Below are 24017 nucleotides of genomic sequence, written 5' to 3'. Positions count from 1 at the left end.
GCGGCTAGTCTCCTCCCATTCTAAATGATAATTGGCAACTCTTCAACAGAGGAAACAATAGCAACGGAACTTCATTGGTCAGATTTCCAGTCACTCAGATCAGGGATTTTTTTTACTTACAGGCATTTTTAGACCTCCGCAAACTTTTTTTTTTACCATTGACTACAAAATATCATATATAGAACCATAAACTCGATGATAATGTAAGAAATATAGCTACTGTACCTGTATGAACATAATACTCTACTTTGTGCCTTGTCGTATCTTGACACGGGGATACAGCACAACCGCATAAACACACCAATTCATGCATAGGTATTATAGTGCTCAACGACTTCATAAGCACAACATATAGTATTTATGAACCAGACTATAGATGCTTCACAAATCAGTTATAACCAAAGCGATACTATAAAAGGTGCTTACTTCTGGTGCTTTTCCAAATGGTAAATTACGTGTTCTTACGAATGACTTCGGAGAATCTGGTAGTCAGTCAAAGGGTTTATGTTTCATGGGTATAAAATGTTTGAATTAAGTGAAATTCATGAGGATTAACACTATTTCAGGGGTAGTAGGAGACCAATACGCCTTTTTGTGACCAACTGCGTATCAGACCTGGTTTGTCCTTGCACCTGAAGACTGATAGCCAGATGAACTAAAGCCCCAGCAGGAGTCGTCTTTGTGCGTACAAAAGCACGATCTATGTTTGTAGTAAACGTGGGGCGGGAGTAGTATCAATAATATTGATTAGTTAAGACCGGGTTACTGTAATGATGTGACAACTGTTGATGGCTTTATAAATACATTTGATCGAATTTGATTGGTATTCATTGGGAGTTATTAGAAAGGTTGTTAAAAAAAATATTTAAAAAACAACTTTGAAAACCTTTCAATTTCACTTAACAGTGGAGAAAACTCTTGTAAATATGTGTCAACGGCAGTTTAAAAATAACATCGAGTATAATTTGCTAATTGCAGGATAATTTTACTCAACCCCCCCCCCCATATTCATTAGTCCACTTTTGATACATTCCCACAAAAGTGTGCATGCCAACATCCAATTAAGATATACTACACTGCTCAAAAAAATAAAGGGAACACTTAAACAACACAATGTAACTCCAAGTCAATCACACTTATATGAAATCAAACTGTCCACTGAGGAAGCAACACTGATTGACAATACATTTCACATGCTGTTGTGCAAATGGAATAACAACAGGTGGACATTATAGGCAATTAGCAAGACACCCCCAATAAAGGAGTGGTTCTGCAGGTGGTGACCACAGACCACTTCTCAGTTCCTATGCTTCCTGGCTGATGTTTTGGTCACTTTTGAATGCTGGCGGTGCTTTCACTCTAGTGGTAGCATGAGACGGAGTCTACAACCCACACAAGTGGCTCAGGTAGTGCAGCTCATCCAGGATGGGACATCAATGCGAGCTGTGGCAAGAAGGTTTGTGTCAGCGTAGTGTCCAGAGCATGGAGGCGCTACCAGGAGACAGGCCAGTACATCAGGAGACATGGAGGAGGGCAACAACCCAGCAGCAGGACCGCTACCTCCGCCTTTGTGCAAGGAGGAGCACTGCCAGAGCCCTGCAAAATGACCTCCAGCAGGCCACAAATGTGCATGTGTCTGCTCAAACAGTCAGAAACAGACTCCATGAGGGTGGTATGAGGGCCAGACGTCCACAGGTGGAGGTTGTGCTTACAGCCCAACACCGTGCAGGACGTTTGGCATTTGCCAGAGAACACCAAGATTGGCAAATTCGCCACTGGCACCCTGTGCTCTTCATTGATGAAAGCAGGTTCACACTGAGCACATGTGCTCAGCCCTCCATGTGCTCACCAGAGGTAGCCTGACTGCCATTAGGTACCGAGATGAGATCCTCAGACCCATTGTGAGACCATATGCTGGTGCGGTTGGCCCTGGGTTCCTCATAATGCAAGAGAATGCTAGACCTCATGTGGCTGGAGTGAGTCAGCAGTTCCTGCAAGAGGAAGGCATTGATGCTATGGACTGGCCCGCCCGTTCCCCAGACCTGAATCCAATTGAGCACATCTGGGACATCATGTCTCGCTCCATTCACCAACGCCACGTTGCACCACAGACTGTCCAGGAGTTGGAGGATGCTTTAGTCCAGGTCTGGGAGGAGATCCCTCAGGAGACCATCCGCCACCTCATCAGGAGCATGCCCAGGCGTTGTAGGGAGGTCATACAGGCACGTGGAGGCCACACACACTACTGAGCCTCATTTTAAGGACATTACATCAAAGTTGGATCAGCCTGTAGTGTGGTTTTCCACTTAAATTTTGAGTGTGATTCCAAATCCAGACCTCCATGGGTTGATAAATTTGATTTCCATTGATAATTTTTTTGTGATTTTGTTTTCAGCACATTCAACTATGTAAAGAAAAAAGTATTTAATAAGAATATTTCATTCATTCAGATCTAGGATGTCTTATTTTTGTGTTCCCTTTATTTTTTTGAGCAGTGTACTTCAAGTCAGTCTTTGTGTGTTCTCAAATGTTATTTGGGCATCTTACCTAAAAAAACGATTGTGGAACTAGTTACAAACACAATCAGCGCTTTTGTATGTAAAAATGTGTAAAATATGGTTGCCCAAATAATAATTTATAGCTGAATGAACATATGAGACAAGTTGAGAAACACATTTGAAATTGACTGAATTCTTGTCAAATTGGAGTTAAGTTTGAGTAATTTTTTTGTTGTTCAGGTCACGCTTGGACCGAAAAGTTGAGTAAACAAAAAAAAGCCTGTGGAACCAGTTACTTAATAATAATTAGTTGAAAATAGATTTTATTTATATTTTTTACAGTGCATGCATGACCAGGTCAAATTTTAAACAATTACTTTATGTTCATTTTCAGGATTACATTTTGAACAGGATTTTTGGACGAAAATAGTTATAAACAGCAGTTAAGAATAGCTAAAGCTCAGACACACCAGTAAGATTGTCAAACGTTTGCCTGGTAAAATTGTCATTGGTACATTTGCCTCCCGACTGTATTTAGAAACTCTGAACAGCGTCGGCAGTCACTCTTTTGTGATCACATAACAAAGACCTTGGAAGTCGTCACACACTCAGACTTTTAAATACTCCAAACCAAAAGGTGGCAGTAGCTTTGTTTGGCAATGCATATCCGTGCGTCTTGTTTATGGTCTAGATTACCAGACATCTGTGTTTATGTTGCTACTAGCCAGATGGCCACAGCTAGATAACTACCTAGCAAGGTGAAGAAGAAACAATTTTATTCACTCTCCATAATCCCAAAGTACCAGCCCATAGCCAAATGTTTAGCTAGCTAACGTTTGGTAGCTAAAGTTAGGCAGCTAACTGCACAACTGACACAGGCAGCTGTTTCATGGACACTAGCGAATACCTTTGTTATTTACATACAATGTTAATACTAACTACAGTGGTTGGTTAGCTAGCTTGGAGGAATAATTGAGTATTGTGTCTGTGCACTTAGTTCGTTTCCATCCCATAGCCTACATTGCATATGAAGTGTGACTGGCTCATCCGAGGATGTGCGGAAAACTGCCCTCTTTCCTTTTTTTTCCGTTGTTGGCTCCCCAACGTGGGGGTTGGTGCTCTCTGATTGGGTTTCCACTAGTTACCGCAAAGTCCAAAATTGTCTACATCATAAAGATGAATGAAAACAAACATTTGCTTTCTGTTCTTAATTTAAAGTAATGGTTAGGCATAATGTTAGCAGTGTGGTTAAGTTTAGGTTTAAAATCACATGACTTTGTGGCTGTGGTAACTAATGACGAACCTCTGATTGGCTCAAAATCAAGTTGTTGGACACTGACTAGAAGCCGTAGGTTCCTCGCTACCAGATTGTCACGCAGCAGCTACCGCTTTTGCTCTAGCAAGAGAAGGAATGCCACCCGCTGTGATAAGTACCTTTCAGCAGTGAGATTCTCGGTGTTTCGTGCTTTACATGCACAAATTTCGAGTTTTGATGCAATGTAAGTCTACCAATGTCCTCAGAGAAAATGTAGAAACCACCATGGGGAGTTTTACTGTACAAAATGATTATCTTGAAAAACGACCCATTCAATGTAAGAAGTGTGTCATATCATTAATTCCATTGGCTTCTTATGATGTAAATTAGTATGCAGTAATTCACGAGAGCTACAATTTAACAACATTGGAATTATAAGCCTTGGTCTCTTCAGTGATGAAGCAGGCCTTGAAGAGAGACATGAATGACAGCCAAGACCACGCCCACTGCCATGTTTGAGTCCTCAGTCGGAGCTAGAGTAGGAGAAAGTAGAGGAGAGAATCCAATTGAGGGTAAATAGCACTGGTTAGTTCTACTTTATTGGTGAGTGCTGGTCATCTTTTCCCTATCGGTTGGAATACTGCCGGGCTAAAGCCCCCAAAGATAAATTGAAGCTACAGGACTGAGCTGAGCCTGTTCACAAATCCTACCATTTGAGGCTGTTGTAGTTTGTGCTGCTGTTGCACTAATGGTACCAGTGGGGGTGGTTGCTGGGACCACAGTGGTAGTTGCCAGTGCAGCGGTGGTGGGTACGAGGCTAACAGGGCCGGAGCGGACGGTGTAGCTCCTGGTCAGCACGTTGTCAACCATTACCTGGTTGCTGCTTGCCCTGTCACACTGATCAGGACACTTCTGAGAGGGCCTCGTGGTGACACAGAGATACACTGTACACTCCACGTACATCTGCAGATGACAAGAGACACTATCAACTACACATGCAACACTTGTACTACTAATTGTTACACTATTGTGATCATATAGGCTAACGTCGTTAGAGAGAGTCGGACCCAAGACCACAAAAATCTTGGAGAAATATATTGTGAGAATTTGAAATAAGCATTATACACATTTGATGGCCTTTCAGATGGACATATACTGGTATTCAAACAGAGCTGAAAGGGACAAACACATAGTGGCAGACTGACACATGGATTGAAGTGGGTAAATCAGTAATAACAATAATAAAACATGTTTTAAATTAAATATTATAAACTGGGAATGCTGCTTGCCTGACAGCTGTGGTATATCAGACCGTATACCACAGGTATGACAAAACATTACTTTTTTCTGCTCTAATTACATTGGTAACCAGTTTATAATAGCAATAAGGAACCTCTGTTGTTTGTGGTATATGGCCAATATACCACAGCTAACGACTGTATCCAGGCACTCTGCATTGCGTTGTGCATAAGAACAGCCCTTAGCCTTGGTATATTGGCCATATAGCACAACCCCTCGTGCATTATTGCTTAAGTATGGGATATAGGCACTAGTTAGTTTATTTATTTTTAGTCCCTGGGCTTTAGCTCAACTGGATAGTCATGTTGGCAGGTTCCGGATGCCTGAGAGACAAATGGGAGCACCCTTCATATCCCCGAAGAGAGATACATGGCCAGAAAGACACACCGTGGTTCCTTTAGTTTTGATAGTGCTCAGGTTGATTCGGTATACCCTGACAGTGGGGGTTGAAGTCAGAATCTCCAGGGTTCCATTTCCAGCCGAACACCTGAGAAAGAAGGAAGACATTTCATGTTTTTAATGTAGGTGAGAGAAGCGGTTTCAAAACAGAGGCAATCTCAGTAAACTATCCATTTCATAGCGACTTGACAAATTGCTACCACCTCAACTGAGTTAAATGGACAGTTTTCTGAAATTCCATGCATTGTTCAGTTCATATGGCTTATTGTAGAGCTTGTATTAAAAACCCAAGTACTCCATTTGGGGTAATAAAAAACAATTAAGATTGGGTAAAAATGTCAGAAAACTATCACTGACCCCTGATCCAGGATACAGTGGCTGTCAGCCATGTCTTCTGTCTCGGACTCCATGCACTTGCCCACCATCAGCTCTGCCCTGTCCAGAGAGGTGTTGGAGAACACATGCAGGTCCAGTGTGTCCAGCCTGCTCGCGGTGCGGACCGACGTCTCTCGGCGGACACGCTGCGAGAAAGGGAGGAGGTGGCGGAACTTGGGGATTTTAGTTCTGTTAGCCATGGGCCCCTCCCCAGGCCAGTAGAACTCCAACCAGAACTTGATGATGCCGAAGGTCTCCTGCTCCGACAGCATGTTGATGGCGTACCGCGGGCTCTTGGCCTCGACGCCGGGGAAACGGCAGGCGAGCGACATAATCAGGGTGGGCTGCCGACTGATGACAGTGTTGCGTACACTTCGCAGGGTGTTGGTGTACACCATCTCTGAACCAGAGTGCTGAGGAGAAAAGGAACAGGATCATGTGTGGATATTCTGGTTCGTTCACACATCACAGCAGACAGTCTGTTAAAACGGATTTATGGAAGGAGCAGTGGCGTGCATTCATGTATGCAAAAGGAAGCCAGGCTTCCTCAAAAAACTGACCAAGAAAAAAACATATAAAATGATTTATCTTTCATCTCTGAGTTTCATCATTTTCCTTCAATTCGCAAGAGGCTGAACGTTTTGTATCTCACCGGTGAAAGCATCCGAGCGAGCGAAACAGCACTCCTCTGACTCTGTATGTGTAGCCCATCTACCTGATGCTGTCTGGTTAAAAAAAGTATAACATTGTTGTCCTCGAGTGGCTAGCTAGCTAGCTAAAATTGTCCCGTTCTTAAATTAGTCATAGATGAAGATAGAGATGTGGACTTTTACTTAAGTTTTAATTAATTATCCTTACTGGCCAATGATTATAACAGTGATTCTTATCCAACCAACCATACATTGTGTCCCCGGCCTGAGAGCATGGAAGTTCAATATGTAGCTAAATGTAGTAGGCTAATGTTAACTAGCTGGCTCATCATTACATGAAAGTTAGGCTAGCGAGCAAGTATTTTAGCCAGGTAGCCTAGGACAACAAAAACTAAAAGCATGTACTGTATGACAGAATCATAGACTGTTTCGTCAACATGAGAGGAGGATGGCATTGACATTTCTCTGCAAGTAGGCTGGGTCAAGCATGTTTTTTCTCCTTGCAAGAACACATACAGTTGAAGTCGGAAGTTTACATACACTTAGGTTGGAGTCATTAAAACTAGTTTTTCAACCACTCCACAAATTTCTTGTTAATAAACTATAGTTTTGGCAAGTCGGTTAGGACATCTACTTTGTGCATGACACATGTAATTTTTCCAACAATTGTTTACAGACAGATTATTTCACTTATAATTCACTGTATCACAATTCCAGTGGGTCAGAAGTTTACAAACACTAAGTTGACTGTGCCTTTAAACAGCTTGGAAAATTCCAGAAAATGATGTCATGGCTTTAGAAGCTTCTGATAGGCTAATTGACATCATTTGAGTCAATTGGAGGTGTACCTGTGGATGTATTTCAAGGCCTACCTTCAAACTCAGTGCCTCTTTGCTTGAAATCATGGGAAAATCAAAAGCAATCAGCCAAGACCTCAGAAAAAATATTGTAGACCTCCACAAGTCTGGTTCATCCTTGGGAGCAATTTCCAAACGCCTGAAGGTACCACGTTCAACTGTACAAACAATAGTACGCAAGTATAAACACCATGGGACCATGCAGCCGTCATACCGATCAGGAAGGAAACACCTTCTGTCTCCTAGAGATGAACGTACTTTGGTGCGAAAAGTGCAAATCAATCCCAGAACAACAGCAAAGGACCTTGTGAAGATTCTGGAGAAAACAGGTACAATATTATCTATATCCACAGTAAAACAAATCTTATATCGACATAACCGGAATGGCTGCTCAGCAAGGAAGAAGTCACTGCTCAAAAACCGCCATTAAAAAAGCCAGACTACGGTTTGCAACTGCACATGGGGACAAAGATCGTACTTTTTGGAGAAATGTGCTCTAGTCTGATGAAACAAAAATATAACTGTTTGGCCATAATGACCGTCGTTATGTTTGGAGGAAAAAGGGGGAGGCTTGCAAGCCGAAGAACAACATCCCAACCGTGAAACACGGGGGTGGCAGCATCATGTTGTCGGGGTGCTTTGCTGCAGGAGGGACTGGTGCACTTCACAAAATAGATAGCATCATGAGAAGGACAATTATGTGGATATATTGAAGCAACATCTCAAGACCTCAGTCAGGAAGTTAAAGATTGGTCGTAAATGGGTCTTCCAAATGGACAATGACAACAAGTGTACTTCCAAAGTTGTGGCAAAATGGCTTTAGGACAACAATGTCAAGGTATTGGAGTGGCCACCACAAAGCCCTGACCTCAATCCTATAGAACATTTGTGGGCAGAACTGAAAAAGCGTGTGCAAGCAAGGAGGCCTACAAACCTGACCCAGTTACACCAGCTCTGTCAGGAGGAATGGGCCAAAATTCACCCAACTTATTGTGGGAATCTTGTGGAAGACTACCCAAAACATTTGACCCAAGTTACACAATTTAAAGGCAATGCTACCAAATACTAACTGAGTGTATGTAAACTTCTGACCCACTGGGAATGTGATGAAAGAAATGAAAGCTGAAATAAATCACTCTACTATTATTCTGACATTTCACATTCTTAAAATAAAGTGGTGATCCTAACTGACCGAAGACAGGGAATTTTTACTAGGATTAAATGTCAGGAATTGTGAAAAGCTGAGTTTAAATGTATTTGGCTAAGGTGTATGTAAACTTCCGACTTCAACTGTACACACACACAAATCAGAACTTTGGACAGCCACATCATATTTAGCTTACGTTGATTGGACTAAATTGTTTTTGGTACCTTTAAGTTTTCACTGTATTAGACTAAGCAGGGCTGATTCGATGATGTGGAAATGTTGAAGTTGAAATGGTGCTGGAATAGTGGAGGCAGCTCCTACTTTGTTTGCGACTTGCGGTTCTCTGTGGTTCTAAATCAATAGTTGTAATTGCCTTGTTCATCGGCAGAACTACAGATTTTTACCTTGTCAGCTTGGGGATTCGATCTTGCAACCTTTCGGTTACTAGTCCAATGCTGTAACCACTAGGCTACCTGCCGCCCCAACATTACCTTGCTTGACCATGCTGTAACCACTAGGCTATCTGCCGCCCCAACATTACCTTGCTTGACCATGCTGTAACCACTAGGCTATCTGCCGCCCCAACATTACCTTGCTTGACCATGCTGTAACCACTAGGCTACCTGCCGCCCCAACATTACCTTGCTTGACCGTGCTGTAACCACTAGGCTACCTGCCGCCCCAACATTACCTTGCTTGACCGTGCTGTAACCACTAGGCTACCTGCCGCCCCAACATTACCTTGCTTGACCGTGCTGTAACCACTAGGCTACCTGCCGCCCCAACATTACCTTGCTTGACCGTGCTGTAACCACTAGGCTACCTGCCGCCCCAACATTACCTTGCTTGACCGTGCTGTAACCACTAGGCTACCTGCCGCCCCAACATTACCTTGCTTGACCGTGCTGTAACCACTAGGCTACCTGCCGCCCCAACATTACCTTGCTTGACCGTGCTGTAACCACTAGGCTACCTGCCGCCCCAACATTACCTTGCTTGACCGTGCTGTAACCACTAGGCTACCTGCCGCCCCAACATTACCTTGCTTGACCGTGCTGTAACCACTAGGCTACCTGCCGCCCCAACATTACCTTGCTTGACCGTGCTGTAACCACTAGGCTACCTGCCGCCCCAACATTACCTTGCTTGACCATGCTGTAACCACTAGGCTATCTGCCGCCCCAACATTACCTTGCTTGACCATGCTGTAACCACTAGGCTACCTGCCGCCCCAACATTACCTTGCTTGACCATGCTGTAACCACTAGGCTACCTGCCGCCCCAACATTACCTTGCTTGACCATGCTGTAACCACTAGGCTACCTGCCGCCCCAACATTACCTTGCTTGACCATGCTGTAACCACTAGGCTATCTGCCGCCCCAACATTACCTTGCTTGACCATGCTGTAACCACTAGGCTACCTGCCGCCCCAACATTACCTTGCTTGACCGTGCTGTAACCACTAGGCTACCTGCCGCCCCAACATTACCTTGCTTGACCATGCTGTAACCACTAGGCTATCTGCCGCCCCAACATTACCTTGCTTGACCATGCTGTAACCACTAGGCTACCTGCCGCCCCAACATTACCTTGCTTGACCATGCTGTAACCACTAGGCTATCTGCCGCCCCAACATTACCTTGCTTGACCATGCTGTAACCACTAGGCTACCTGCCGCCCCAACATTACCTTGCTTGACCATGCTGTAACCACTAGGCTACCTGCCGCCCCAACATTACCTTGCTTGACCATGCTGTAGGTCATGTAACTGTTTGTTATATGCACTATGCTTTGTGGACTTCATCGGACAGAGGTTTCTTTACGGTTTTGTGATGAAACAAAGGTGTGGTTGAATTTATTCTGCCACTGTGTCTTCTTATTGTCTCGGTCTTAGGCCTATATATCACAGTGGCAAGGCATATGAACTAACAGGTTATAGAGCAAACAACGCAATTATCACAACATGTAGGTTGTAATATGGCATTTTCTCTCGCTTGGCTTTTCCAGTTATTTTACTCATGCACCACTACTGGGACGGAGCCAATGTAAGTTTTGCATTTGATACAGTGGGCGGAGTCTCGTACCACTCTCTTAGTGCCGCAGCCAGTCAGAGAGATGCGGGCCATCACATGGGTGGAGTTGGACGTGACACTACAGGAAGGATGGTTGAGCTGGAGCTCTGACACAATCAGGTTCTTCAGGGTGGAAATGGGGAGAACCAGATGCATCTCAGTCTCCCCACATGTCAGCTCTGGAAGGAGACAGAAATAATAATCATACACGGGACATAGAGCTTTCTAAGGACCCACATTGTATAAATGAAAAGAAAAACAAAATATCAGACTAAACAAAACATGAATAAAGAAGAAAAAGAGTGTGAGGTAAGGGTTTGGGTTATGGTGAAGAGAGGAGGGATCTGGATAGGAACCTGGGTAAGGGTTTGGGTTATGGTGAAGAGAGGAGGGATCTGGATAGGAACCTGGGTAAGGGTTTGGGTTATGGTGAAGAGAGGAGGGATCTGGATAGGAACCTGGGTTAGGGTTATGGTGAAGAGAGGAGGGATCTGGATAGGAACCTGGGTTAGGGTGAAGAGAGGAGGGATCTGGATAGGAACCTGGGTTAGGGTGAAGAGAGGAGGGATCTGGATAGGAACCTGGGTTATGGTGAAGAGAGGAGGGATCTGGATAGGAACCTGGGTTATGGTGAAGAGAGGAGGGATCTGGATAGGAACCTGGGTAAGGGTTTGGGTTATGGTGAAGAGAGGAGGGATCTGGATAGGAACCTGGGTAAGGGTTATGGTGAAGAGAGGAGGGATCTGGATAGGAACCTGGGTAAGGGTTTGGGTTATGGTGAAGAGAGGAGGGATCTGGATAGGAACCTGGGTAAGGGTTTGGGTTATGGTGAAGAGAGGAGGGATCTGGATAGGAACCTGGGTAAGGGTTTGGGTTATGGTGAAGAGAGGAGGGATCTGGATAGGAACCTGGGTTAGGGTTATGGTGAAGAGAGGAGGGATCTGGATAGGAACCTGGGTTAGGGTTATGGTGAAGAGAGGAGGGATCTGGATAGGAACCTGGGTTATGGTGAAGAGAGGAGGGATCTGGATAGAAACCTGGGTTATGGTGAAGAGAGGAGGGATCTGGATAGGAACCTGGGTTATGGTGAAGAGAGGAGGGATCTGGATAGGAACCTGGGTTATGGTGAAGAGAGGAGGGATCTGGATAGGAACCTGGGTAAGGGTTTGGGTTATGGTGAAGAGAGGAGGGATCTGGATAGGAACCTGGGTAAGGGTTATGGTGAAGAGAGGAGGGATCTGGATAGGAACCTGGGTAAGGGTTTGGGTTATGGTGAAGAGAGGAGGGATCTGGATAGGAACCTGGGTAAGGGTTTGGGTTATGGTGAAGAGAGGAGGGATCTGGATAGGAACCTGGGTTTGGGTTATGGTGAAGAGAGGAGGGATCTGGATAGGAACCTGGGTTAGAGTTACGATGAAGAGAGGAGGGATCTGGATAGGAACCTGGGTTAGGGTTACGGTGAAGAGAGGAGGGATCTGGATAGGAACCTGGGTTAGGGTTACGGTGAAGAGAGGAGGGATCTGGATAGGAACCTGGGTTAGGGTTACGGTGAAGAGAGGAGGGATCTGGATAGGAACCTGGGTTAGGGTTACGGTGAAGAGAGGAGGGATCTGGATAGGAACCTGGGATAGGGTTATGGTGAAGAGAGGAGGGATCTGGATAGGAACCTGGGTTAGGGTTACGGTGAAGAGAGGAGGGATCTGGATAGGAACCTGGGTTAGGGTAAGGGTTAGGGTAGGTCAGCCAGCCAGTCGTGGATATCAACTACACAGTGTGTTCTATACCTGTTCCAGTGGGAAAGGTCTCCATCTGTCCTGGAACAGAAAAAAAGGTGTATATTATGAACATATTTTGTCCAAATATTGCACCTTTACCTCACCCCACTTTCACCACTGTAAACAACTAAGAAACAATCCTTTCACCACTGTAAACAACTAAGAAACAATCCTTTCACCACTGTAAACAACTAAGAAACGATCCTTTCACCACTGTAAACAACTAAGAAACAATCCTTTCACCATGCTTACTATTGGACACACACACACACACACACACACAAAGAGTGGAAGAACTGTGATTGTTCTTGTCCTTACTTTGGTAAAGCCACACACATCTGGGTTCAGACTGCAAACTGTGAAGAAAACAGGTTGTGTAAAGTACATCAGACAGGTTGGTTATAACATATGCCAAAACATTATTGGTTGTTGACAAAAAGTTACCTGTTGGTGTTGGCCAGGAAACAAAGAGGCAAAAGAGGGGGGGGCATGTTACTGGGGCTCCGGACCCATGTGAGATTCATGGTGGCCAGGGAACCCTTGGTTTCCAGCGCTGTCCTGAAGAGGCCAGGGGGACCAACCACCACTATTTCTGACACGCTGAAGAAGAGACATACCGCAAACACAGTCAACACAGTAGAAATATGCACAGCAACTGACTAACTTCTCCATTAGAAATCCCTGATGAATGTTTTGAAAACAACCCCTTTGTAACTTTTACACACAACTGAGAGAGACGAGATACACATAACACAAAAGGAGGGAAACTCATGGAAAAGTTCAGTAGTATAACACACCTCTAGGTTCAGTAGTATAACACACCTCTAAGTTCAATAGTATAACACACCTCTAGGTTCAATAGTATAACACACCTCTAGGTTCAATAGTATAACATACCTCTAGGTTCAGTAGTATAACACACCTCTAGATTCAGTAGTATAACACACCTCTAGGTTCAGTAGTATAACACACCTCTAGGTTCAGTAGTATAACACACCTCTAGGTTCAGTAGTATAACACACCTCTAGGTTCAGTAGTATAACACACCTCTAGGTTCAGTAGTATAACACACCTCTAGGTTCAGTAGTATAACACACCTCTAGGTTCAGTAGTATAACACACCTCTAGGTTCAGTAGTATAACACACCTCTCTAGGTTGAGTAGTATAACACACCTCTCTAGGTTGAGTAGTATAACACACCTCTAGGTTCAGTAGTATAACACACCTCTAGGTTCAGTAGTATAACACACCTCTCTAGGTTCAGTAGTATAACACACCTCTCTAGGTTCAGTAGTATAACACACCTCTAGGTTGAGTAGTATAACACACCTCTAGATTCAGTAGTATAACACACCTCTAGGTTCAGTAGTATAACACACCTCTCTAAGTTGAGTAGTATAACACACCTCTAGGTTCAGTTGTATAACACACCTCTAGGTTCAGTAGTATAACACACCTCTAGGTTCAGTAGTATAACACACCTCTAGGTTCAGTAGTATAACACACCTCTAGGTTCAGTAGTATAACACACCTCTAGGTTCAGTAGTATAACACACCTCTAGGTTCAGTAGTATAACACACCTCTAGGTTCAGTAGTATAACACACCTCTAGGTTCAGTAGTATAACACACCTCTAGGTTCAGTAGTATAACACACCTCTAGGTTCAGTAGTATAACACACCTCTAGGTTCAGTAGTATAACACACCTCTCTAGGTTGAGTAGTATAACACACCTCTCTAGGTTGAGTAGTATAACACACCTCTAGGTTCAGTAGTATAACACACCTCTAGGTTCAGTAGTATAACACACCTCTCTAGGTTCAGTAGTATAACACACCTCTCTAGGTTCAGTAGTATAACACACCTCTAGGTTGAGTAGTATAACACACCTCTAGGTTGAGTAGTATAACACACCTCTAGATTCAGTAGTATAACACACCTCTAGGTTCAGTAGTATAACACACCTCTCTAAGTTGAGTAGTATAACACACCTCTAGGTTCAGTTGTATAACACACCTCTAGGTTCAGTAGTATAACACACCTCTAGGTTCAGTAGTATAACACACCTCTAGGTTCAGTAGTATAACACACCTCTAGGTTCAGTAGTATAACACACCTCTAGGTTCAGTAGTATAACACACCTCTAGGTTCAGTAGTATAACACACCTCTAGGTTCAGTAGTATAACACACCTCTAGGTTCAGTAGTATAACACACCTCTAGGTTCAGTAGTATAACACACCTCTAGGTTCAGTAGTATAACACACCTCTAGGTTCAGTAGTATAACACACCTCTAGGTTCAGTAGTATAACACACCTCTCTAGGTTCAGTAGTATAACACACCTCTCTAGGTTGAGTAGTATAACACACCTCTAGGTTGAGTAGTATAACACACCTCTAGGTTGAGTAGTATAACACACCTCTAGATTCAGTAGTATAACACACCTCTAGATTCAGTAGTATAACACACCTCTCTAGGTTGAGTAGTATAACACACCTCTCTAGGTTGAGTAGTATAACACACCTCTCTAGGTTGAGTAGTATAACACACCTCTCTAGGTTCAGTAGTATAACACACCTCTCTAGGTTCAGTAGTATAACACACCTCTAGGTTGAGTAGTATAACACACCTCTCTAGGTTGAGTAGTATAACACACCTCTCTAGGTTCAGTAGTATAAGACACCTCTAGGTTCAGTAGTATAACACACCTCTCTAGGTTGAGTAGTATAACACACCTCTCTAGGTTCAGTAGTATAACACACCTCTAGGTTGACTATTATAACACACCTCTCTAGGTCAGAATGAAAGGTGACAGACACGTTGATCTGCTCATAGGGCAGAACGTAGATGGTGGCTCCCCCTGTTGGTGTCAGTCCTGTAGTGACTGGCTCAGCAGTGCAGCTTGAGGACGCCTCCTCCACTGAAACCAAGAACAAGACAAAAGTTAAGGTTATTTAGTTTTAAACAACTTTCTTTTTAACCTCCTTCAGGTATCATACTGTATATGATTGCTCCTTTTCAAGAACTTTGGGTGTATCTCAATATAAAATGTTGCTACCGGTACATAAATATGGGTAATTCATCCATTACTAACTACTGTGTTGAAATTGTATTTTTCAATCCCAGGGTGCCTCAGATCAAGACTGAACAACACAGCTACATTATAGAGTCCAGTATGTATAGTTATTGAGAACAGACCAGCAGAATATACCTGATTCATTTCCCCCTAAAACAGGCCCATCAATAAAGAGAAGACCGCGTGAAATAGTTTGTGTGTGTCAGTCTCACCTGTAAGGGACAGGTGCAGTGGGATGGAACTGAGTGCTTTGGGTTTGTTGGTTTGGGTTTGGCGTGAAAAGTCCTCCACCATCAGCTGCACAGAGTATTGGCCAGCGGACGATTTACCATTGTACAACAGCGTACACGTCTCCTATGAAGTAGCAATTTAAACAAATGTATTTTTTGAAAACAATTGTTCTTTGTTTTCTACAGAGCACATGCCTGAAGCTGAAAGTCTAGCCCTAAAAAAAAACAAGTCCAACAAATAACTCTAAACTGGTTTAACCTCCCCGCACATTTAGATGGTACATGATGCATCCATAATGACGATTCATGTTTGATATTTCTCTGGATAGGAATTCAATCCTACACGGTTCTCTTTCTTGCACCTTTTCTTGGCGGTTTGGGGCATCGTAACAGTCACTGCTGTGTGGACTAACACAAAGACACAGATAAGTTAAGACTCACCTCCTCCATCTTCAGAAAGTTGTACTGGGGGCAGTCAAGGCATTCTCCAAGGTCAGCCTGGGCAAAGCGACAGAGCACTGTGTCCCCATCCAGGTCTTTCACCGTCAGTGGGAAGTGATGTGGGCAGTTCACACGAGCCCTGACACAAGAATACACACTCAGTTAATATCATATGTAACTTAAGAGTTTTCTCCCCACTTTATTATATATATATATATATATATTCCTCCTGGCAGCGTCATTAAATAGTACCCGCAAAACACCAGTCTCAACGTCAACAGTGAAGAGGCAACTCCGTGATGCTGGCCTTCAAGGCAGAGTTCCTCTGTCCAGTCTCAACGTCAACAGTGAAGAGGCAACTCCGTGATGCTGGCCTTCAAGGCAGAGTTCCTCTGTCCAGTGTCTGTGTTCTTTTGCTCATCTTAATATTTTATTTTTATTGGCCAGTCTGAGATATGGCTTTTTCTTTGCAACTCTGCCTAGAAGGCCAGCATCCCGGAGTCGCCTCTTCACTGTTGACGTTGAGACTGGTGTTTTGCGGGTACTATTTAATGAAGCTGCCAGTTGAGGACTTTTGAGGCATCTGTTTCTCAAACTAGACACTCTAATGTACTTGTCCTCTTGCTCAGTTGTGACCCGGGGGCCTCCCACTCCTCTTTCTATTCTGGTTAGAGCCAGTTTGCGCTGTTCTGTGAAGGGAGTAGTACACAGCGTTGTACGAGATCTTCCGTTTTTTGGCAATTTCTCTCATGGAATAGCCTTCATTTCTCAGAACAAGAATAGACTGACGAGTTTCAGAATAAAGTTATTTGTTTCTGGCCATTTTGAGCCTGTAATTGAACCCACAAATGCTGATGCTCCAGATACTCAACTAGTCTAAAGAAGGCCAGTTTTATTGCTTCTTTGATCAGGACAACTGTTTTCAGCTGTGCTAACATAATTGCAAAAGGGTTTTCTAATGGTCAATTAGCCTTTTAAAATTATAAACTTGTATTAGCTAACACAACGTGCCATTGGAACACAGGAGTGAGTGATGGTTGCTGATAATGGACCGCTGTACGCCTGTGTAGATATTCCATTAAAAATCAGCCGTTTCCAGCTACAATAGTCATTTACAACATTAACAATGTCTACACTGCATTTCTGATGAATTTGATATTATTTTAATGGTAAAAAAATGTGCTTTTCTTTAAAAAACAAGGACATTTCTAAGTGACCCCAAACTTTTGGACAGTAGTGTATCTTACAAACAATAAGTCAGACACACAGGCAGTTTGAGGACTGGGACCCTGTTTTGAGAGACTTGAAGAGGCTGTAGTGGAACCGAAGAGCTTGACAATCGGGAGGAAGGAAGAAGGAAGGAAGGAAGGAAGGAAGGAAGGAAGGAAGGAAGGAAGGAAGGAAGGAAGGAAGGAAGGAAGGAAGGAAGGAAGGAAGGAAGGAAGGAAGGAAGGAAGGAAGGAAGGAAGGAAGGAAGGAAGGAAGGAAGGAAGGAAGGAGAAAACGAAAGAGGAGAGAAAGGTGAGAAGGACAAAGAGGAGAGAAAAGGGTCCAAATGTATCAGTCATCATGACCAAATAAATCACACTACATATCAACAGTCAAAACCGTGAGAATGTGTAGACTAGAGTAAACAGAGTAATGTTTTTATGTGCAGTACAAGACTCAGGTCCAGGTTACAGTGAGTTGAGTTACCTGAGAGGAGGAGGCAGGCTGCAGTAAGGGGGCTGGTTTAGTCTCAATGGGTTAGACTGGTTGGAGGGTCCAGCCCACAAGAACAGAAACACATTCACGTTGGACCTAATTCACAGTTACAGGGGAGGCAAATAAGTATGTTTGTTTTTCACTTTTCCTGAAATGGTGTGACATAACCTGCAAAATGGTTGCTTTATGACACATAGACAACATAATGCATATGATATAAAGTAAGAATGATCAGTCATGAAACTGCATTATACATTAATGTTCTGAATTGTGAGGACTGAGGTCTAATGACCAACTGCATTGAAGTAAGTTTGTGTAACATTTTCACCATTATGAAACCAACTCATGAAACATTACGGTCTTCAATGTTGCGGAAGCTAGCGCTGAACATGACCAGTCAGTGTGTATTGATTCTATAGATGTTCTACAAAAGCACATCAAATGGTCACGGTGTAATAATAACAGGTCTCTCAGCGAATCACATACCCCACATTCACATTGGCCTTGTAGTTGCTGGGAATGGTCCTCTGCCATTGGCGGACACACCAGCCTGAGGCGGGCTTCTGTCCTGTGTAGGGTAACGAGGTGGTATGCACGGCACAGTCTTCCCCTGTCTGACACACTCCGGAGAACGTAGGACAGGGATGGCAGAGATCACGGTGTAGTGGGCCCTCACCTGCCAAAGGTGACGTGAGGTCAGGAGGTCATATAATTAATTACATGGTAACAGTGAGGAACTTGCTTTTATGAATTCAGCACAATCATTGTCTACCTGTTATTGGTGCCTAAACCACACTGTAATTATTGGCTATTTACCATTTTATCAAGTAAATTGAAACAAACAAAAACAATGAAAACAACAGGTAAATCGCAGAGACTTGTAAAATACCAGTGTAGTAAGTAACCTGGAGGGGCTGTGTGTTTACAGCTGGGAGGTACAGCAAGAACCTGTCAGGTTTCGAAGAGTGATGGGTGTGGAGTCAGGCGCAGAGAGCAGAGGATTCGGAAAAAACACTTTATTCCGTACATCACAGCGCACAAAGAGGGTGACGCCGAACACAGGCGTAAAACACTCCAAAATGTACTACACTAGTACATACGCTGTACAGTGGAAAATCCAAAAGACAGGAACACTCCTGGACCAAAAACAGCAAACAAGCCCGAACACAGGCAGGCTAACTGAACTTAAATAACCCCAACACAAAACAAGGAACAGGTTAAACCAATTAGATCAAACAAAACGAAAAGGGGAAAAGGGATCGGTAGCAGCTAGTAGACCGGCGGTGACGACCGATGAGCACCACCCGAACTCGGTGATATTCGTGTAATTCATTTGAATACTGCGCACATGTGCATCATAACATAGAAAGCCTATCATTATCGCAGTGCATATTTTAGGTCAATCCTGAAATTCCTAATACACAGTGTTAAAAGCTGACAGCATTGGTAATGAACAATGTGTAACCTCACCATATTTCCTCCACTCTTCTCTAGAGGGACAACATTGACCACTGCACCCAGAGAGGTGGCCTCACAGACAGGGTAGGGCAGGAGCAGACCTAGGGCCATAACCAGGTGCCCCAGAAAAACTTGGATCAACATCAGAGCTTTTCACACAGGGATGTGTGTCGTAGGAAGCTTGGGCCTCTGGAGACAGAAATGGAGGTCAGTTAGAGAGCAATCACAAACATGAAACACAGACAAACACACTCACTCTTACTTTACAAAACAGGATCAATATTGAGACAATGACCAAACATTTGTAAATGTGCTAGTAGTAACACAACTTAAATGATTGTAGTCTTTGTAAAAGTCAACAGGACATCAACACATCAAGGTTAGAATGTTATGAATGTGCACATCCCTGTTGTTTTTGTATAATGTCTCATTCTTTTCCAGTTCCAACACACATTGTTATGGAGACTTCTCTGTCAATAACAGCTAGTTTCCAGATTTCTCCTCCCCACTCAGACCACTCCCATACAGTCCTTGCTTGAGAAATATTTTTCTGATAAAAAGCCATTTTTGCCCATTTTAATGGGATAATCTATTACAGTAAGGTACCAAATGTTACCCAGAAATGTGGTATTGATATGAAAACGACTGCATTGGGCCTTTAAGGAGTAATTCCAAGCCTGAGGAATTTCAAGACTAACCTAATTTACCCTCATTGGGTTTCAGTGTTACAGGGTGAAAACTATGAGCTGTTCATTTGTATGTGGGGATGGTATGCAAAGAAAATCTATTCTAAGAATTCAGTTTTAAAAGTTACAAGCACTGTCCTGTATAACTTCTAAATAAACTGATCTTATTGGCTGTCAGTCATTTCATCCATAGCTCATTCAAAGAATGAGATCTTACATTTCTCCAGCCCTATCCCTCTGCTTTACAGAAAACCAAGTGGTGGAGCTGCAATTGACTGACAGACTAATTAGGCCTTACTCAAGGACACTTCAGATTCCTGAAAGTCTATGGGAGATTCCATACACCTTGTGTCCTCTCTCCTCGTTTCCTTATCAGAAGCTATTGGATGAGAAAACCAGATGTCCTGCTCCTTTGGCATTCTCCTCCAATGGGGTTTGAGAAGGAAACAAGGAGAGAGGACGCAAGGCGTATGCAATTGAGATCTTCCTCAAGGCTACGTTTTCACAGACAGCCAAACTCTGACCTTTTGCCCAATTATTGGTCTTTTGGACAATTATTGGTCCTTTGACCAATCAGATCAGATCTTTTGCCAAAAATTGTAGAATTGGGCTGCCTGTGTAAACTAAGCTACAGGACTGTTTCACCAGCATAGACTGGAATATGTCCCGGGATTCATCCGATGGCATCAAGGAGTTTATCACATCCGTCACCGGCTTCATTAATAAGTACATCGACGACGTTGTCGTCCCCACAGTGACCATACGTACATATCCCAACCAGAAGCCATAGATTACAGGCAACATCCTCATTGAGCTAAAGGCTAGAGCTGCCGCTTTCAAAGTGCAGGTCACCAATCCGGACACAAGAAATCCCTCTACGTTTTCCGATGAGCCATCAAACAGTCAAAACATCAATAGAGGACTAAGAACGAATCCTACTACACTGGCTCTGACAAAGGGAAACCCAGGGACGCTTCCCAGGGACGTGAGCCAACCAGACAAGCTAAATGCCTTTTATGCTCACTTCGAGGCAAGCAACATTGAACCATGCATGAGAGCACCAGCACCTGCTGCTGTTTATTATCTATCCTGTTGCCTAGTTACTTTATATTCCTACCAATATGTACATATTTGTATTTATTAGTGATCCCCATTAGTTCCTGCCAAGGCAGCAGCTACTCTTCCTGGAGTTTATTAGGGATCCCCATTAGTTCCTGCCAAGGCAGCAGCTACTCTTCCTGGAGTTTATTAGGGATCCCCATTAGTTCCTGCCAAGGCAGCAGCTACTCTTCCTGGAGTTTATTAAGGATCCCCATTAGTTCCTGCCAAGGCAGCAGCTACTCTTCCTGGAGTTTATTAAGGATCCCCATTAGTTCCTGCCAAGGCAGCAGCTACTCTTCCTGGAGTTTATTAAGGATCCCCATTAGTTCCTGCCAAGGCAGCAGCTACTCTTCCTGGGGTTTATTATGGATCCCCATTAGTTCCTGCCAAGGCAGCAGCTACTCTTCCTGGGGTTTATTATGGATCCCCATTAGTTCCTGCCAAGGCAGCAGCTACTCTTCCTGGGGTTTATTAAGGATCCCCATTAGTTCCTGCCAAGGCAGCAGCTACTCTTCTTGGGGTTTATTATGGATCCCCATTAGTTCCTGCCAAGGCAGCAGCTACTCTTCCTGGGGTTTATTATGGATCCCCATTAGTCCCTGCCAAGGCAGCAGCTACTCTTCTTGGGGTCCAAACACATTAAGGCACTTACATTACATATAAAACAAAAGATAAAACAGTGCATCATATAACATTATTACACCACTACATATCTACAATACAAAATGTATATACCACCATACAACAATATTACAATGTACGTGTGTGTAGAGTGTGTGTGCTAGCGCTTGTGTGTTTATGTCTGTCTGTAGCTGTGTGTGTAGAGTGTGTGTGCTAGCGCCCGTGTGTTTATGAGAGTGTCTGTAGCTGTGTGTGGGTGTGTGTGTGCTAGCGCTTGTGTGTTTATGAGAGTGTCTGTAGCTGTGTGTGTAGAGTGTGTGTGCTAGTGCCCGTGTGTTTATGAGAGTGTCTGTAGCTGTGTGTGTAGAGTGTGTGTGCTAGCGCCCGTGTGTTTATGAGAGTGTCTGTAGCTGTGTGTGTAGAGTGTGTGTGCTAGCGCCCGTGTGTTTATGAGAGTGTCTGTAGCTGTGTGTGTAGAGTGTGTGTGCTAGCGCCCGTGTGTTTATGAGAGTGTCTGTAGCTGTGTGTGTGTCTCTTCACAGTCTCCACTGTTCCATCAGCTGTATTTTTATCTGGTTTTTAAATCTGATTCTACTGCTGCATCAGTTACCTGCTGTCGAATAGAGTTCCATGTAGTCATGGCTCTATGTAGTACTGTGCGCCTCCCATAGTCTATTCTGGACTTGGGGACTGTGAAGAGACCTCTGATTCTACCTTGATGTTGGAGGCTTCCCTTAAAGAACACACTCGGGGTTCTGTTAGACAGGTAAATCTTTATCCACAATATAGCAAGGGGGTGTAAAGCCATAACACATACGTTTTTTCCCAGCAGCAGACTAAGATCGATAATGTCAAAAGCTGCCCTGAAGTCTAACAAAACAACCTCCACAATATTTTTATCAATTTCTCTGCCAATCATCAGTCATTTGTATAAGTGCTGTGCGTGGTGAATGTCCTTCCTATAAGTGTGCTGAAAGTCTGTTGTCAATTTGGTTATTGTAAAATATCATTGGATCTGGTCAAACACAATTTTTTCCAAAAGTTTAATGTTTGGTAACAGGCTGATTGGTCAGCTATTTGAGCAAGTCAAGTGGGCTTTACTATTCTTAGGTAGTGGAATGACTATTGCTTCCCTCCAGGCCTGAGGGCACACACTTTCTAGTAGGCATATTTACCTCAAATCCCTGCACATCGACTCAGTACTTACCCCATGTAAATAGCCAAGTTATGACACATTATGTATATATTCCTTGTTTTTATTTTTCTCTCTGCATTGTTAGGAAGGTCCCGTAAGTAAGCACTTCACTTTTAGTCCACACTTGTTTATGAAGCATGTGACAAATAACATTTGATTTAAACGTAGTCTGAGTGAGGAAATAAATGACCTGTTAGACACCACTTCAAAGGACTTGAGGCTAAGTTGGTAAAGATAAATTGAATTAGGGCGTCTCAGAGAAGGAATGCTGGTCTAGGATCAGATCCCCATCTTATTTATGATCTAAATCCAAGATCAGACGGCTATTCTACAAAGGAGGATCAATAAGTTAGCCAGCTAAATTGCCTAAATATTCTGAAATAACTTGACATTTTTTGTAAGATAAGCTTCAAATGGGCATATGGACCAATTAACACAAAATACATTTAAGTTGAGCATAATGACCCAGAAAATCTATAGTTATGTCTAGTTGTTGATCAAAGTTAGCTGCTTAACTCATTGATTCTGTTTTGTAGTATACCTCTCAGGTCTCCTACTTCAGGAGGCTTTGTGAATACAGACCCAGGTTGAAGGTCAAAGTGTGTGCAGGCTTTTGTTCCAGCACAACATACCTGACAACCACCAGGCCCTGAACTATGGCAGCTGACCAGAAAAAAATTCAGCACTGCAATGACTGGAGAGAACATTATGTTACAGAAGGAAACCAACTCTACTTCCCTTAGAAGCAATTGCTACATCAATTTTAGTACTTTTAAATTAGACTGAATTCATTGTTGAATATTACTTATAAATGCATCATGTCAGTTCAGTCTTAACCCATCAGAACCAATACGCTTGTTTTACCACTATTTCTAAAAACAAGTGAATTTAAACATTGTCGCTTCATAACAATTGTATATCATAGCTGGTCAGTCTTCACATTCTCAGCCATCTATGAATTGAAGTGGTTACATTCAGTCCCATCCCTCAGCCATTTACCAAATCAGTGGTGGCAACTTTGTTAATGTTTGAAATGCATATTTCCCCCTTTAAAAAGAGCTCATACCATTGACCCTCCACCCCTTTCCTAAACACCAGGATGTGTTAGACTGTGTGGAATCCAGATGACCATTGGTCTATGCCAAGTATGAAGAACATTCACAGGCTGTGTTTA

The 24017-nt window shown here is 43.3% G+C and overlaps 1 protein-coding gene across 2 annotated transcripts; it reads right to left on the bottom strand.

The window, feature by feature from the left end:
• Positions 1-2798: 2798 nt before the first annotated feature.
• LOC109876443 (uncharacterized) lies at positions 2799-19011 on the bottom strand. Of its 2 annotated transcripts, none has more exons than XM_031812700.1 (14): positions 18672-19011; positions 18269-18458; positions 17774-17878; positions 16079-16217; positions 15620-15761; positions 15119-15251; positions 12774-12929; positions 12648-12685; positions 12339-12368; positions 10567-10733; positions 5809-6239; positions 5440-5539; positions 4464-4716; positions 2799-4286 (listed from the first exon to the last, which is right to left on the bottom strand). In XM_031812700.1, the coding sequence occupies exons 4-14, from the start codon at positions 16085-16087 to the stop codon at positions 4204-4206; spliced, it is 1542 nt and encodes a 513-aa protein (XP_031668560.1). In that variant the 5' UTR covers positions 16088-16217; positions 17774-17878; positions 18269-18458; positions 18672-19011; the 3' UTR covers positions 2799-4203. The 2 variants fall into 2 exon arrangements, with proteins under 2 accessions (XP_031668560.1, XP_031668559.1); XM_031812699.1 differs by having other exon boundaries at positions 18688-19011.
• Positions 19012-24017: the final 5006 nt, after the last annotated feature.

Source organism: Oncorhynchus kisutch, unplaced genomic scaffold (assembly GCF_002021735.2).
Source record: "Oncorhynchus kisutch isolate 150728-3 unplaced genomic scaffold, Okis_V2 Okis03b-Okis08b_hom, whole genome shotgun sequence".
Taxonomy (NCBI): domain Eukaryota; kingdom Metazoa; phylum Chordata; class Actinopteri; order Salmoniformes; family Salmonidae; genus Oncorhynchus; species Oncorhynchus kisutch.
The sequence above is the reverse complement of the archived record's forward strand: the minus strand, read 5'-3'. Positions and strand labels throughout refer to the sequence as shown.